This window comes from Armigeres subalbatus, chromosome 3 (genome assembly GCF_024139115.2).
Source record: "Armigeres subalbatus isolate Guangzhou_Male chromosome 3, GZ_Asu_2, whole genome shotgun sequence".
In the NCBI taxonomy this organism is placed as follows: Eukaryota; Metazoa; Arthropoda; class Insecta; order Diptera; family Culicidae; genus Armigeres; species Armigeres subalbatus.
Window position 1 is genome coordinate 126,172,250 of NC_085141.1, and position 16,480 is coordinate 126,188,729.

A 16,480-nucleotide genomic window follows, 5' to 3' on the forward strand; every position below is an offset into this window, starting at 1 on the left:
TAGGTATTATGAAACATCTCAAATTCTTTTGGCTCAAGCCAATAGCAATTGGATTTCATATCTTGATTTGTTTACTGCCAATTTTTATATTTCAAGCGTTGAAACGACCAATACTGATCTCAACCAGAGTAAATAATCGTTTTGCCTTCAAGTTTTTCTCGGGAAAGGTCCTTTTTTTTATCCAAATAGCAACTTGCGTCAAATCGCATGGACGTGTGCGTTTATTGGCATTTCTTTGCATCATTTGGCGTAGAGAAAATTATTCACAATGACTTTGCAATTTCCGTCTGGTACTGTTTTTGTACGGATCCAGAAATTTCAACTGGAAACAGTTGAACTCGGCATCATTTTCAACGATATGCTGCCTTCCACCTATTCCAGGGTGACCGCACGAGCGTTGTTCTGGCAAAGATGTCCGATTTCAGTCAGGTGTGCGTTGGCCCGAACAGCAGCAAATTTATCACAGCAAGCCGGCCCAAAAAATGCTAATCATCCAAATTTTCGTAGACGGTATGTTAGTTAAGTAAATATTTAGGCGGCAGGTTCTAAATTTGCAGTGCAAGAAGCGTGAGTGACTGAGACAGGAAGAAATCCGAAGCAGAACGCGGACGCCGGAATAAGCCACAGTCATAAGACGTTATTAAACATCGATTCACGGGAGGATGGCAAAAAGTGTAAGTACATACAACTCGAATTGAATTGCCCAGCTCTAGGCAGCATTTGTTTGAACGTAAGGTCACGTAGCACTACAGAGACCGTCGTTCCGGGCGAAGCATTGAATTATTGGGAGGCTGTTTATTTCGGGCATTTCTCATGGACGATCAGTCGAAACCGAAACTGCCTGGATGTGATCAGATGATCGATAGCGCTTCGAAAGAACATGTCATAAATGCTAATTAATTCAAAGTTGTGTCAAAACTAAAGCAAATAAAGTAGCTCGCGACGTTAGTTTTTTTTTCTGTCAATACTCATTATTAATGACTGAATTGTGAACTTTCGAGCAAAAAATATGTTGTATCAAAATATTTAAGAAAGCTAGGTATCAAAATGGTTTAAAAAAACTTCTATTTTTTTAGCAGGGCGTCTCTTCGCAAATATTTGATATCATATGATCAAATACAAAACATGCCCAGGTGATATTTGTGCTTCATTTGTCATGGAAATCTTTTTGCTCTAACATACATCAAAACTTGGAACCCATCTGTCGTCACTCGATACAAAAATGTTTGTTCCATGTTCCATTTATGCTTATGCTTATGAAGATGAAGATCTCAAAGCTCAGTTTTATTTAATACTCAATTATTATTTTTTCATGTGTTTCTTTTCTTTAAGCAATGCATCTAGCTGTTTACTTATCTTCTTCTTCTTCTTATTGGCATTACATCCCCACACTGGGATAGAGCCGCCTCGCAGCTTGGTGCAGCTTAGCACTTTCACAGTTATTAACTGCGAGGTTTCTAAGCCAAGTTACCATTTTTGGGTTCGTATATCATGAGGCTAGCACGATGATACTTTTATGCCCATGGAAGTCGAGTCCAATCCGGTGCCTAGACCGGCACCGGGAATCGAACCCAGCCACCTTCAGCATGGTCTTGCTTTGTAGCCGCGCGTCTTACCGCACGGCTAAGGAGGGCCCCTTACTATTTACTTATATGAATCTTGATTCTTTTGTAAAAATATTGTTTGATTTCTGATATGGCATATATTGAGACGTTATTATAGCTTTGTCAAGCATTTTTTTTTGTTATTTCTCTCTGTTATCTACTAGCCAGGGATTGAATCCAAAGCGAAATGAAAAAAAAATGTCTTGCCTATCATCTCTGAATACTATCGCTGTTACGATAACGAACTGATTCGGGGGGCTATACTTCATGATAAATTTATTTAAAAGCTTCAATTGCCCCGGTTCTGATGATGCATCTCAACTTGTTTGACATAGCTGTGCGAAAAAAAATTTGATCCCCAACGGAAAATGAAGCATTTTATCAGTCTGCTGGTTGAAAGTCACTGCCACCTAAATTGCAATATTTTTTTTTATTTTCTTGAAGGTACATAACATAAATTAGTCATGCGCTGTAAGTAAGCAATGGGTTGATACAATGGAGACTGAATTATATCTAGTAAAATCGTCTCTCTCTAAGGGTGCCAGAAAATTCAATTGACGGCATCAGTTTTACTACTTTTAATACGGTTTTATTATTTTTTTCTAGAGAGATCCATTTAGCTGAAAAGTTAAATAGAATATACAGCCAGCTCAAAGGTGTTTATTTTCTCGTCCCGATTATTCCACAAGGTGGATTTATTTTGTACAGTCAAACACCCCTCAATTTTTAGAGGGATTCATTCTTCCCAGCAGCCGTTTCGTTTTAAGCTTTTTTTATTTCGTCCAGCGTGATGGGAGCTATGATGAAATAACCAAGCAACACCACTTGTTTTTCTGTAAAGACAGTGAAAATAAAAACACAAAAACCAAGTGGGAATCGAACCATGGGCCTTGAGATTTGCAATCTTCCACTGCAACCACCACCAGTGTTGTAAAATGTCATTTGCTTTCGTTTGTATAATTTTCCCAGAACTTTATTCAGTAGTAAGCTATCAATTTATGAGGTACGACGAACTTGTAACGCTTAAATGTGCTTACAACTTTTTCTAACACGACATTGCTGTAAATATGTAATCCGGGGCGCGGGAGGCAATATGTCATTCAAATGACATTATGTCAAATGACACGTGACATTTTCGATAGATTTCACTCTCCAGCCTCAGATGTTATATTTAGAACAATGTACCCTTGGACAAAAAGATAGCACGACTCAAGCGTTATCTTTCATCTTCTTCTTCTTATTGGCATTACATCTCCACACTGGGACAGAGCCGCCTCGCAGCTTAGTGTTCATTAAGCATTTCCACAGTTATTAACTGCGAGGTTTCTAAGCCAAGTTACCATTTTTGCATTTGTATATCATGAGGCTAACACGATGATACTTTTATGCCCAGGGAAGTCGAGACAATTTCCAATCCGAAAATTGCCTAGACCGGCACCGGGAATCGAACCCAGCCACCCTCAGCATGGTCCTGCTTTGTAGCCGCGCGTCTTACCGCACGGCTAAGGAGGGCCCCTTATTCAAGCGTTATGAGTACATCTAAAATTATGAAGTAAATTTGGCTTCTGTAGAAAGCTATGAACAAATTAGTCAAATGACATGCAGATGACATTTTACAAGACTGACCACCATACAACCAATGCTATTTGGAGTCTCTTCTTATAAGTGCTCTCCAATCAGAGGGAGTTCCGTAGCGTATTTGGTTGCACGTTTTATAAGTGGATTCATTTATTCATTACCAGCCTAAGGCCGGAGTGGCCTGTGCAATACATACAAACCTTCTCCATTCAGCTCGATCCATGGCTGCACTTCGCCAACCACGCAGTCTGCGGAGGGTCCGCAAATCGTCCTCCACCTGATCGATTCACCTTGCCCGCTGTGCACCTCGCCTTCTTGTTCCCGTCGGATCGTTGTTGAGAACCATTTTCACCAGATTACTGTTCGACATTCTGGCTACGTGCCCGGCCCACCGCAGTCTTCCGATTTTCGCGGTTTGAACGATGGATGGTTCTCCCAGCAGCTGATGCAACTCGTGGTTCATTCGCCTCCCCCACGTACCATCCGCCATCTGCACCCCACCATAGATGGTACGCAGCACTTTCCTTCCGAAAACTCCCAGTGCGTGTTGCAGTGTTGGTAAAAACTCAGAATCTCAAAACTCATGGATGATTCAAATCAAGCGTGAGTTGAAACGCACCCAACTCAACACCTAAAAACTCATGGATGAGTTGAATCATCCATTTGAATCATCGTAGGTTTTCTTTTGTTCTCCTTCGTTAAAACAGTGAATTGACGTTTGTCGCATAAAATATTAGACACTCTTTTATGTATAAGCAATAAATTGCCCCCAAATTAATTTCAAATGCGTTTTTAAACCAAAATAATTTTTTGGCAAATGAGTGAAATGACGCGTTTTAGCATGAAAAATTCAAGCGTGATGCATTCCTTTAAAATCGCAGACGATTTCGTTCGCACGGGAGCGCTCGTTGATTGAGATTTATGAGTGATTTTACCAACACTGGCGTGTTGGTCCTCCACGAGCATCGTCCAGATCTCGTGTCCGTAGAGAACTACAGGTCTAATAAGCGTTTTGTAGATAGTCAGTTTGGTACAGCGGCGAACTCTATTCGATCGGAGCGTTTTGCGGAGTCCAAAGTTCGTACGATTTCCTGCCATGATGCGTCTCCGAATTTCTCTGCTGGTATCGTTATCGGCGGTCACCAGTGAGCCCAAGTACACGAATTCTTCAACCACCTCGATTTCGTCACCACCGATAGAAACTCTTGGTGGGTGGCTAACATTGACCTCTCTTGAGCCTCTTCCTATCATGTACTTCGTCTTCGACGTGTTGATGCTTCGCTTTTCAGTCTGATGTAGGCTTCCTCTATTCTCTCAAAGTTACGTGCCATGATATCAATGTCGTCGGCGAAACCAAATAACTGGACGGACTTCGTGAAAATCGTACCACTCGTGTCAATCCCTGCCCTTCGTATTATTCCCTCCAAAGCGATGTTGAATAGCAGACACGAAAGACCATCACCTTGCCGTAATTCTCTGCGCGCTTCGAAGGGACTCGAGAATGCCCCTGAAACTCGAACTACGCACATCCCCCGATACATCGTCGCTTTGATCAACCGTGTCAGTTTATCCGGAAACCCGTGATCGTGCATTAGCTGCCATAGCTGGTCCTGATCGTTTGTATCATATGCGGCTTTGAAGTCGATGAATAGATGATGTGTGGGCATGTTGTATTCGCGGCATTTCTGCAGTACTTGGCGAATGGCGAACACCTGGTCCGTGGTAGAGCGTTCACCTATGAAACCCGCCTGGTACTGCCCCACGAACTCCCTTGCAATTGGTGCTAGTCGACCCTCATAAAATTTGGGAGAGTACCTTGTAGGCGGCGTTCAGAAATGTGATTGTGCGGTAGCTGCTACAATTCAGCTTATCGCCTTTTTTGTAGATGGCACACACGACACCTTCCATCCACTCCTGCGGCAGATCCTCATCCTCCCAAACCTTTGTAATTATCCAAAGCAGCGCTCTAGCGAGTACCTCACCACTGTGTTTAAACAACTCTCCTGGTAGTTGGTCAACCCCAGAGGCTTTGTTGTTCTTCAGCCTGCCAATCTCCTCCTGGATTTCTTGGAGATCCGGATCTTCCTGCTGGCGCTCTTTCCTCCGGAAAATCTAGTTTTGTCTGTTCCGCCCCCGTTTATATCGTGCCTCGTTCGCCCTCAGGCGGAGTTGCAGCGATCTCACCCATACTGCATTCTTCTCTTCCACTAACTGCTCACATTCGCCGTCATACCAGTCGTTTCTCTTATCCGAGGGAAACGGGCCAAGTGCAGCGGTTGCGGTGCTTCCAATGGCGGATCGAATATATCTCCAGCCATCTTCAAGAGCCTCTGCGCCTAGCTGCTCCTCCGTTGGGAGTGCCACTTCCAGCTGCTGCGCGTATTCTTGGGCTAGTCTACCGTCTTGTAGCCGCCCAATGTTAAGCCGCGGCGTCCGACTTCGACGCGTGTTGTACACCGTCGAGAGTTTTGAGCGCAGGCATACTACAGGTAGTGGTCGGATTCAATATTTGCACTGCGGTAAGTGCGGACGTTCGTGATGTCGGAGAAGAATTTACCGTCGATTAGAACGTGGTCGATTTGGTTTTCCGATTATTGGTTAGGTGATCTCCATGTGGCCTTGTAGATATTTTTGCGGCGAAATAAGGTGCTTCGGACTACCATTCTGCGGGAGGCTGTGAAGTTTATTCATCACTGGCCGTTATCATTCGATACGGTGTGCAGACTATCCGGTCCGATGACCGGTCTATACATTTCCTCCCTTCCTACCTGTGCGTTCATGTCACCGATGACGATTTTGTTGTCCTGCAGTGGACATCCATCGTATGTCTGCTCCTGCTGTACTTAGAACGCTTCTTTCTCGCCGTCGGGTCTCCCTTCGTGTGGGCATTGTATGTTGATGATGCTATAGTTGAAGAAACGACCTTTAATCCTCAGCTTGCACATCCTTGCGTTGATTGGCTGCCACCCAATCACGCGTTGGCGCATCTCACCCAGCACTATGAAGCCGGTTCCCAGCTCGTTGGTGGTGCTACAGCTTTGGTAGAAGGTAGCCGCTTGATGCCCGCTTTTCCACACTTTCTGTCCTGTCCAGCAAATCTCCTGCAGCGCCACGACGTCGAAGTTGCGGGGATGTAATTCATCGTAGATCATCCTGTCGCAACCTGCGAAACCCAGCGACTTGCAGCTCCATGCACTATGGTCCAGGATACAGATTTACGCGGAAAGATGAATTTTACGCCAAAACTATATTTTTTAGAAAATACTGTTGTTCTACAAAATTGTTCGAAATAGTAAGGCCATCATTATGGTGCAACCAAAAAATAGGGTGGCCCATCATATAAAAAAAAATAGAAAATGTTTTTTTATTTTTTGGAATATTGACATGTTATGTTCTACAAAGTTGTAGCGCAGCTTATTCCAATCAATTTTGCTAAAAAACACTTTTTCTGTAGCTCTTGTTGGCTGATTTAGAGCAATTTTACCTAATTGGATTAGGGTGTACCTCAAAAAAACAGTATTTTTAATCTACTTTTTTTGTTTTGGATTTCTTGAAAAAGTCGTCTTCAGGTGACTTTTAGAGCTAAAAAAATGCAACTTTTGATGGTTAATTATGCTCAATATCTTCTACTGATAAAAGTTATAATCTTTTTTCTGTCAAAATTAATTTTTTTCATAAGTTGATATCTCCGGTTAGGGCAGACCAAAAAAATATGTTCACACGGCATTTGAAAGAGAAATTCATATTCTTTATTATGTCAAAAAATTGGGGATATTTTATTTTTTTATCTCAAGTTTTACTAATTTTACTAAAATCATGTTTTTTCAAATAAACTGATATAACTCGACAATGGAAGAAGATACAGACGATATTCTTATAGCAAAACACGCGTTTTGGAAAGCCCCAAAAGTCTTCAGAAGATGACATCCGTGAAAAATAAAAAATGAAATGAGCAGATCATAAATATTGTTTTTTTTAGGGACACCCTAATTCTGGTAAGTAAAATTACTCTGAACAAGTGAGCTTAAGAGCTACATAAAAAGTTTATATAGCAAAGTTGATTGGAAAAAGCTGCGCTACAACTTTGTAGAACATTTTATGTCCATATTCCGCAAAATAAAAAAAAATAAAATTTCACATTTTTATAAAATGGCCCACCCTATTTTTCGGTAACTCTATAATAAGGGCCCGAGTATCCAGAACAACTTTGTAGAACAATTTTTTTTCTTAAAAGTATGCTTTAGGCCGAAAATGCATCTTTTCTCGTAAATCTTGCAATACGATGATAATGATAAAACTTATAAAAAGTGTTAAAGCTGTAGATTTTTTATTTTTCATTTCTCACAAATGTCACCTTCTGAAGACTTTTAGGGCTTTCCAAAACGCGTGTTTTGCTATAAGAATATCGTCTGTATCTTCTTCCATTGTCGAGTTATAATTTTTTTTTTGAAAGACATGATTTTAGTAAAATTGGTAAAACTTGAGATAAAAAATAACATATCTCCAATTTTTCGACATAATAAGGAATATGAATTTCTCTTTCAAACGCACTGTTAACATATTTTTTTGGTCTGCCCTAACCGGAGATATCAACTTATGAAAAAAAATGTAATTTTGACAGAAAAACGATTATAACTTTTGATCGGTAGAAGATATTGAGCATATCTACCCATCAAAAGTTGCATTTTTTTGAGCTCTAAAAGTCACCTGAAGACGATTTTTTCGAGAAATCTAAAACAAAAAAAAAGTAGATCAAAAATACTGTTTTTGTGAGGTACACCCTAATCCAATTAGGTAAAATTGCTCTAAATCAGCCAAATTAAGAGCTACAGAAAAAGTTTTTTTTAGCAAAATTGATTGGAATAAGCTGCGCTACAACTTTGTAGAACATAACATGTCAATATTCCAAAAAATGAAAAAAAAAAATTTCTAATTTTTTTATATGATGGGCCACCCTATTTTTTGGTTCCACCATAATGATGGCCTTATTATTTCGAACAATTTTGTAGAACAACAGTTTTTTCTAAAAAATATGGTTTTGGCGTGAAATGCATCTTTCCGCGTAAATCTGTATCCTGGACCATAGTGCCATGTTCCAAGCTATCAATCGTGATCCTTTACTCGTCGCCTAGGTCTTTGCCGATTATATCGAGTCGCATTATCTCTTATATTGTTCGTAATTATTGGTTTTCCAGGCGGCTTATTGGGCCTGCGCAAACCTCCTGTCTCGTCGGAGGGCCGTCGTTTCAGGGCCGTTTAGCGTCCCACCTACCACCAGGACTTGGGCTTGTGCGCTTTGAGCGGCACACGGTCGCTTTGGTGGGGCCTACTTGTGGATACATGCAGCTTTTTATAGGAATTTAACAGGGCCCACTGTCAAACCCCACCACATCCTAGGCAAGCCCCACAACTCGCAGATGGCCTGGGGAGGGATCGTCAAGCCCTTGGACATAGTCCCTGCTGCCCTGATCGACATTTATGATATCCATATTGAAAATAGAGCAACATTTTACAGTCATTGGGATATATGTACAGCATTTTCAGTGCTATTTCATACATCCCACCGCATATATCGTATCGCTTTCCGAAGTAAATCCAGAAGGAACATTCTTTGTAAGCAACACAATAGCCTATCCTAAGACAATCGTGGAGATATAGAGATGATCTCGAACTCAAGTAATCACGAAAGTCAAAACAAGCACCTTCCTATATGACCTTGAAAACGTGGCCAGCGTTGTTATTGACTGAACAATGTTTGCGTAACGTCCGGTTTTTAAATTCGATAAAAAATTATTTTCGCCATAAGAAATTTCTTCGAAGTCCCAAAACAGTAGTCTTTTTCAAAAAATTAATTCTCAAAGTTTCATGCATTTTGAGTCCTTTGGTATCATAAAACAAAAACAAAATTTCCCCCTTTTGAGAAAAAAAAGTTTTGATTAATTTTGAGCTCCCCTAAATTATGTCCGATTTAGCCCAAATTTTGCATAGGGGGATATTTTTGGCAACAAAAACGTTTGCGTTTCGTCTGGTGTTAAAATTCGATGAAAAAATATTTATCATCTGGAAAAAAATTCTCAAAAATGTTCTAAGAGAAAAAATCGATTAAAAAAATCAGATAACATCCGATCTCGTCGTTTCATGCATTTTTAAGTCATTTGGCATCAAAAACAGAAAATCGATTTTTAACTTTTCCTTTGGCCCCCCACATGGGGAATTCTCATACAAATGGGCGGCCAAAAATATGTTTTCAATGAAAACTGTTTCTATGCAATATATATTATGTGAATGAATATTTAAGAACCTTTTTTTAACCCTTTAAGGGCCATCGTTAACTCTTCAAAAAATGTCATACGCGAAATTTTTTTTTAAATTTTTTTTTGTTTGTTTCCAATACAACATGCATAAAATAGCAAACAACCATATTTCTAGTAATAATATTGTTAATTAACTAATAATTACGAGGTATAGAGAAGAAAACCCACATTTTTTAAGAAAACTTTAATTGCAGCGTTCTCGTAAAAGCGCAAATATGCGCAAGCAAATCACTCACTAAAAGGTGGTACTAGGGTTATATTTCAATCCCCCATTTACAGATGAGAGGACATTTGGGGACATTAGGTTTGCGGGACCATTTTATAGCAAAGAATTATGATAATTAAAGTTTTTCTTCTACAACTTTTTGATATAAAATTTCGCGTGCAAAACAAACACAACTATCGGAAAGCTAAAGTTTTTAGCTTCGAAATGATATATTTGGGGAAAAAATGACTTCATAAAATCATTACTTACTTTGATTTGTATATTAAGATTCATAACATACAAATCAAAGTAAGTAATGATTTTTTATTTTTATCAGCTTTTTTCACTTCGCCAGCCTATATCTTTTGACTGCATAAACACAGCGCTCCAATATTTTCCGATTCTCTTATCTGGGGTATATACTTTCATATGATATATAAATTAGACAAATTGGAGATAGTAAATTTTCCGATTAATGGCCACCCTGTTCCCCATAGTGCCCCCCAAGGGAAAATTTTCATGGGTAAAAATTTTGATGAATTTTAGACACCCCTAAATCATGTCAAATGATTGAGCTCAAATTTTGCATGGGGTCATATTTTGGGGTAATGAAAGTTGTGAGCATTTTCGTTTTTTGAAATTCGATGGCAAATTTTTTCCCATACATTTCATTGGCACCCTACTGAACATACATATATGAGCTTCCGAAACGTGTACATTGAAATGGAACACGAGCCCCAAGTCCCACTTATATTGTTCGCTATATAATTTCGCAAGTTTTTGCCAATCACGGAGTAGCAACTACGAATTGTAGGACCATAATAATCATGTTCATGCTTATGCGAAAGGGATTATCTTCAAAAAATATAAAAAAGGGATATGGCACATTTTGACAAGATTTAATTTTAATTTGTGGACATAAACAGTTTTTTATTCTTCTCGGATTTCTGTGGTGTGGTTTTCTGGGGAATGTTATAAAATATTTCTATTCTTTTATTTCCATTTATTCTTTAGTTTTTTTTTTCTACTTATTCCTCTTTTATTTTTACTCTTGATTCTTTATTCTATATTTTCTTTTTTTGCACCTCAGCCATTATTCTAATTCCATCGTACGGTTGTTAATAAATGTTTGCTAACCTGTTTCAAACATTTGATACTTTTTACTTGCAGTCTTCTCTAATCTTAGGCTTTATGATCTTAGTCTCATGTGGTTCAATCTTTTATAGGGCAAAGTAGGGATTTATAGAAAATCTTTTCTTATTGCGATTCGAATGTGAAATCAAAACCATGATAGGTACCCAAATAATCCTTACTTCCGCCCTTCAGACAGTTCTGCAGGGTTTCTACTTCCCGTTTCGATGATACAAAATCAAACGATTTTCGAATGTTGTGGTGAAACATATTTCTCACTCATCAACTCTTTTCTATAGAACGGACCTGGAAATAAACGAAAATCGTGCCCACTTGATGATATTCTTTTTTTCGTATCATCTTTCTTTCGCCCAGGGATTGAACTTATCATTTCATTATCATTTAGTATTCAGCCAATAACTCATTCCAGAGGCGGAACTCCAAAAAGTGTTGTATGGCGGACTTCTAGCGCTGATTCCCCTCTACAACTTTGTCTAAGGGTACTTTGCTCTATGTCTAATAATCATCGCGAGAAACGCTAGTATCATTTGATATACTAAATGATAATAAAACTTATTATCATTTAGTATATTGAGTAATCCAAGCGTTTCACGCTGTTAATATTAGACATAGAGCAATGCACCCTCAGACAAAGTTGTAGAGGGGAATCAGCGCTAGAAGTCCGCCATACAACACTTTTTGGAATTCCGCCTCTGGAATGAGTTATTGGCTGAATACTGAATGATAACGAAATGATAAGTTCAATCCCTGCTTTCGCCTCATTATTTCAACCTTTCTCGTACACCAAGTATTTTGCGAAAAATTTCGGTGAGCAATTACAAAGGGGATCTAGGCTCGATAAATTGCTGGAAAAAGCACATGATGCACATTTGTGGCTTTGTTTTATAATTACTTTCAAGTGATTAATTTGTACCAGCGTATTGGGACGATATTTGTTATGTGTCATGTCTTAAGTGCAAATCTGTGTTATTAATGAAATATTTTTGCATTTCTCGTACACTATTAGGATCACTTAAAAACGAACTTTTAATAAAAGGGCCTAACATCCATAGTGTCATATACAAATCGACTCAGCTTGACAAACTGAGGTTATGTCTGTATGTGTTTGTCTGTGTGTATGTGTACAAAATTTCGTAGACACACTTTTTGAAACTTAATCTTATCCGATTTGCCCGCAGCAAGTTGTGTTCGATGGGGAATCTGGCTATATTTTTTGGTATATAAAATGCACGAGGAAGGAATTAACGGCGATAGTTCGATTTATTGAGAATACTTTTAAAACATTTATCTGCCCTGTTGCGATGACCGTATCTAGACATTTAGGCAACTAATTTTCTGCATTTCCGTCCGTATGACCATGTAAAAATGACCTTATCCTCAAGGGTAATCGAATATGAACGATGATTGTTTTTTCGCTTTTTTCCTCCGTTTCCGTCCAACAGTTTACGACTTGCTTTTATTAGTATCTAACGCATGATTGATGTTGTATCTCACCTCACTGTGTTCGTTCTTCATTATCAAATCGAAACGGAACGGGTATTTTTGTTTGGAATGCACCCGATCATTCTTGTGAACTACTTAAAGGATGTTAAATACAAAGGCTGTTACGGTGATAAACTGCTACTCTTCGGCACACCTCTCTATGGCAGTCAGTTTGTCGTTTGGCATAATAGTTCATAAACACATAAGCAAAAGATTTTTTTTCTTATTAGTTTATATAGCTGTTACTGAATTGCGATATTTCATTCAGTGAAAAAAATGCCTGTATATGGAATTCTGTTCTGTTGGGTTTAGAAAACCAAGTTCAATATATTCTGAGCAATCGCCATTTGTATCCAATCACGAGTAAAATTGATGGCATGCGCCTCCATTCGTTATTAGCACCTCGCGTTTTCAAGGGCACCATTCTCTGTGATATTATTTGATTAGATGATTAGAATTAGAGAGGATCCATCCAGATCACGAAATATTCTACTATACAAATGTAAGTCAACGTAGGGTCAACGCCACTTGGAGTTAGATATTGGAATTGCTAGAACAGGAATGTGTTTGTCTTGTTAATTTTCCGCGATTGTGCCTTGAAAATCTTGAGGTGTTAAACGATTGGTCTTAAGTCAAAGAAATCTATGTGACATAATGTATACAAATTAAAGATTTTGCGATCGCATGAGCAGCGAGAGCTAGAGATAAAATTGGGATCATATGCTAATTTTCAGTCCTTTAGCGAAATCTCTTGATGATGATGATACTACTATCTATTGTTGCGAGGTACCTGCCTATAACACAGGTCATATCTGACAAACGATGTGATACTGTTTGTATTATTGTTTGTATGAAGGACGAGTTGAACATCTCCTTCCAGAAGAAAGTAATAATACAATGAAGCCCTCAGCCCTCACCCAGCAAATGGGGAAAAGAGCATATCATTTATCCACGAAATATCAGAAATAATTAGTGAGCAATCCCACTTTTCCTATCGCAATCACTTCAATCGGGTGCTCAATTTCTTTTAATATAATTAATGTTAATAATTAATAATTAGGGGCCCTCCTTAGCCGTGCGGTAAGATGCGCGGCTACAAAGCAAGACCATGCTGAGGGTGGCTGGGTTCGATTCCCGGTGCCGGTCTAGGCAATTTTCGGATTCAAAATTGTCTCGACTTCCCTGGGCATAAAAGTATCATCGTGCTAGCCTCATGATATACGAATGCAAAAATGGTAACCTGGCTGAGAAACCTCGCAGTTAATAACTGTGGAAGTGCTTAATGAAAACTAAGCTGCGAGGCGGCTCTGTCCTAGTGTGGGGATGTAATGCCAATAAGAAGAAGAATTAATAATTAACAATCGAATTCTCTCGCCAAATCTGGCCAAAACATTTCTTCATCACCAGTAAAATTTAAAATGAATGTTATTTTCAGTGATGGAAGATCCTACTGTTGCTATATTTTGAGATTTTTTGTATTCTGAAAGATGAGTTAAGAAGAAGGGAGGCAGTATCAAACATTATAACAAGGAGCGTTTTGTTTAAAATCAACACGCTAACTTACACCTACTCAGTGACTGAGTAAAATTGTATTGCTCTCTCTTTCTATCCCACGGAAATTTTACTCAATTTCCGTCAAAACCAGGACAACTCAAAACTATGAGTAATCCTGCTTTTGACGGAAATTGAGTAAAATTTCCATGGGAAGAAAAGAGATGGCAATACAATTTTACTCAGTTACTGAGTAGGTGAAAGTAGAGTGAATTTGAAGTGAAACATTATTACACACATTATGAAACAAATTGGTAGGCGATAACTATAATAATTTAAAAAAGATTTCGGCACCATTATGCCCTATGGCGAATGAGCCTTACAAATAGAAGCAATACAAAAAAATACTATAATAATTTAATATGTGAGTTTTTGTAAAGATTAAGATAAAGATAAAGAAATAGCAACTCTTATAAAAAGGACGATTATATGATTGAATTTTTATTCAATCCGCGGCCACGTCCTTACAATTAGTTAAGAGTAAGGATGGATCATTAGTAGGCTATGTTTGTTATTTAGAGACCGTGTTTACTTCTGCGTCTCCACAAAAATCACAGGAAGAAACATTTGTTAATGGGTATGTATCGTTGGATCTGGTTTCACACTGATAAGTGATGAGCACGCAATAATTAATTGATTTTTATTTGTACTTGTCTACGTCGGTTGACTAGTCTACGTCGGTTGATGAAATAAATAAATAGATTTACCGGACGTACATAGCAGAACCCAACATAACGATGATTGCGCGATCGTTCTACGTCCTATATAAAACGCGAGCAAACGCACACTGGAGGTTATAGTTTTCTAATTGATCACACACGATCAAAGCAGAACCAAACATTTCTATGATCGCGCGATCGTTCTGAATCCAATATAAATACGTACAATCGCGAACTATTTTTTCACGTTCCGACCGCACAAAACGGCACTAAGCACACGGAACCGCGTCCGATATGAAACACGTTTAATCGTGACTCCCAATTAATTTTCTGCGCCTCAATGCAGAAAGTGTATTTTTCACTTTGCGTTCTTCCGGACCAACACGACCGAACCCGTACCAACAAAATTTTTCTCACCCATACAAAAGAAAAAGAATAATCGGGTTGTACAAATCGTGGGTGGCTATACAAAGCTCAATTGAGCAATCTACTGTATGTTGTCGCAAATTGGTACTTGGGATTGGTACCTTTTCCTATACAGTAGCAGTTGTATACCTGGCCACGTCCTTACAATCACGGAAGGAAGGGAAGGAATGTTAGTTCAACATACACTAGTGAAGATGCAGGGAACCCATACTACCTTCATAGATGTCTCGGGAAGGAAAATTATTGTTAGTGGGTAAGGTGAATAATAGGGAGCTCTATTCGACAATATAGAGCATTTGCCAATAACAGTATATGCTGAGAAATTATTAAAACATATTCATCAATTTACTTACGAACCGTCCAACGGAGGGCAAAGTAACCTGGATCTTACAAATGTTTCGCATCATAAACAAAACACGTTCAATCGCACACTTATTCACCGAACATTAAAAACAGAACCAAAAACTCGGATTTTACGAATGTTCTAAATCCTTCCTGAAACACGTATGATCACGCACCAATTGTTTACTCACTCGGTCGCGCGAACTATCTGCTTACTGAGCAGAAACACGACAAAACAGGCACTGACGGCCGCTCAATGCAGAACACAAGATTTAGGCAAATCGCGCGATTGTTCTCTTAAATTTGATTTTTTACTGCACTCCAAAAAATCGATTGTGTATCAATAAAACCAACAATTTACAGATTATTACACATCAGTAAAGTCGAATTATATATTTCTTAGAGAGTATGTCCGAAACCGCGTATGTTTATTTATTTTTGTCTGTAATTCATCGGAAATGAGAAAAAGGGATCAAGTCTCTTCAGTCTCCCCAGTCTCCCCTACGGACTGAATTTCTCCTTCTGGTCAAACCTACATGTTTTCCCAACATTCACATTCTCTCAAAGATCGATCACATAGATCATTGAAAATGTATGTTGCTGTTATGCGGAGATAGAAATAAGGTAAACCGGGGCAAGTTGAAATGCGGGGTAAGTTGAAACAGAAGCTGTAATTCAGAAAGGAAATGACCGAATGTTCTGATAAATTTTTTCAACAAACTACTCGCCTAAACGCATCTTGTGACTGCCATTCCCGAAAGATTGCAGCTTTCAAAAGCAATCCCTGCCATTGGTTATTTTTCGCCCTTTGCAAAATCCAAACCAACTATTTGACGTGCCAATGAAACAGGTCTCAAAACGATGTTTGGAAGAGTTTTTTCATCAAATTTTCACGGGAGGTAATCATTCAATGTTGAATAAGCATAATGATTATGAAAAATCGATAAACGACCCGTTTTAATTTTTGTATTTTGGTTGTTTGATATTGCTCTGCATGTTCAACTCATCGGGGCAAATAGAAATGCGTGGTGCGGGGCAAGTTGAAACAACGATTCAAAACGTCACCCTCGCAATTAAAAGTTTTTTTTTTTCAAAATTCGACATGGTCCGTAAATACATTCGAAAAACATAAATTTGTAAAAACATGCAAACTTCTAAACATAAATT

At 38.7% G+C, this 16,480-nt stretch overlaps 1 protein-coding gene across 1 annotated transcript in view; it reads left to right on the forward strand.

Moving 5' to 3' along the window:
- Positions 1 to 395: 395 nt before the first annotated feature.
- LOC134226450 (tubulin alpha-1C chain-like) overlaps positions 396 to 16,480 on the forward strand; it is a 29,882-nt gene continuing 13,797 nt past the window's right edge. The window contains exon 1 of the mRNA XM_062707226.1: positions 396 to 674. Within this exon, the coding sequence (XP_062563210.1) occupies positions 663 to 674 (12 nt within the window). The 5' untranslated portion in view covers positions 396 to 662. The remainder of the gene's footprint in view (positions 675 to 16,480) is intronic.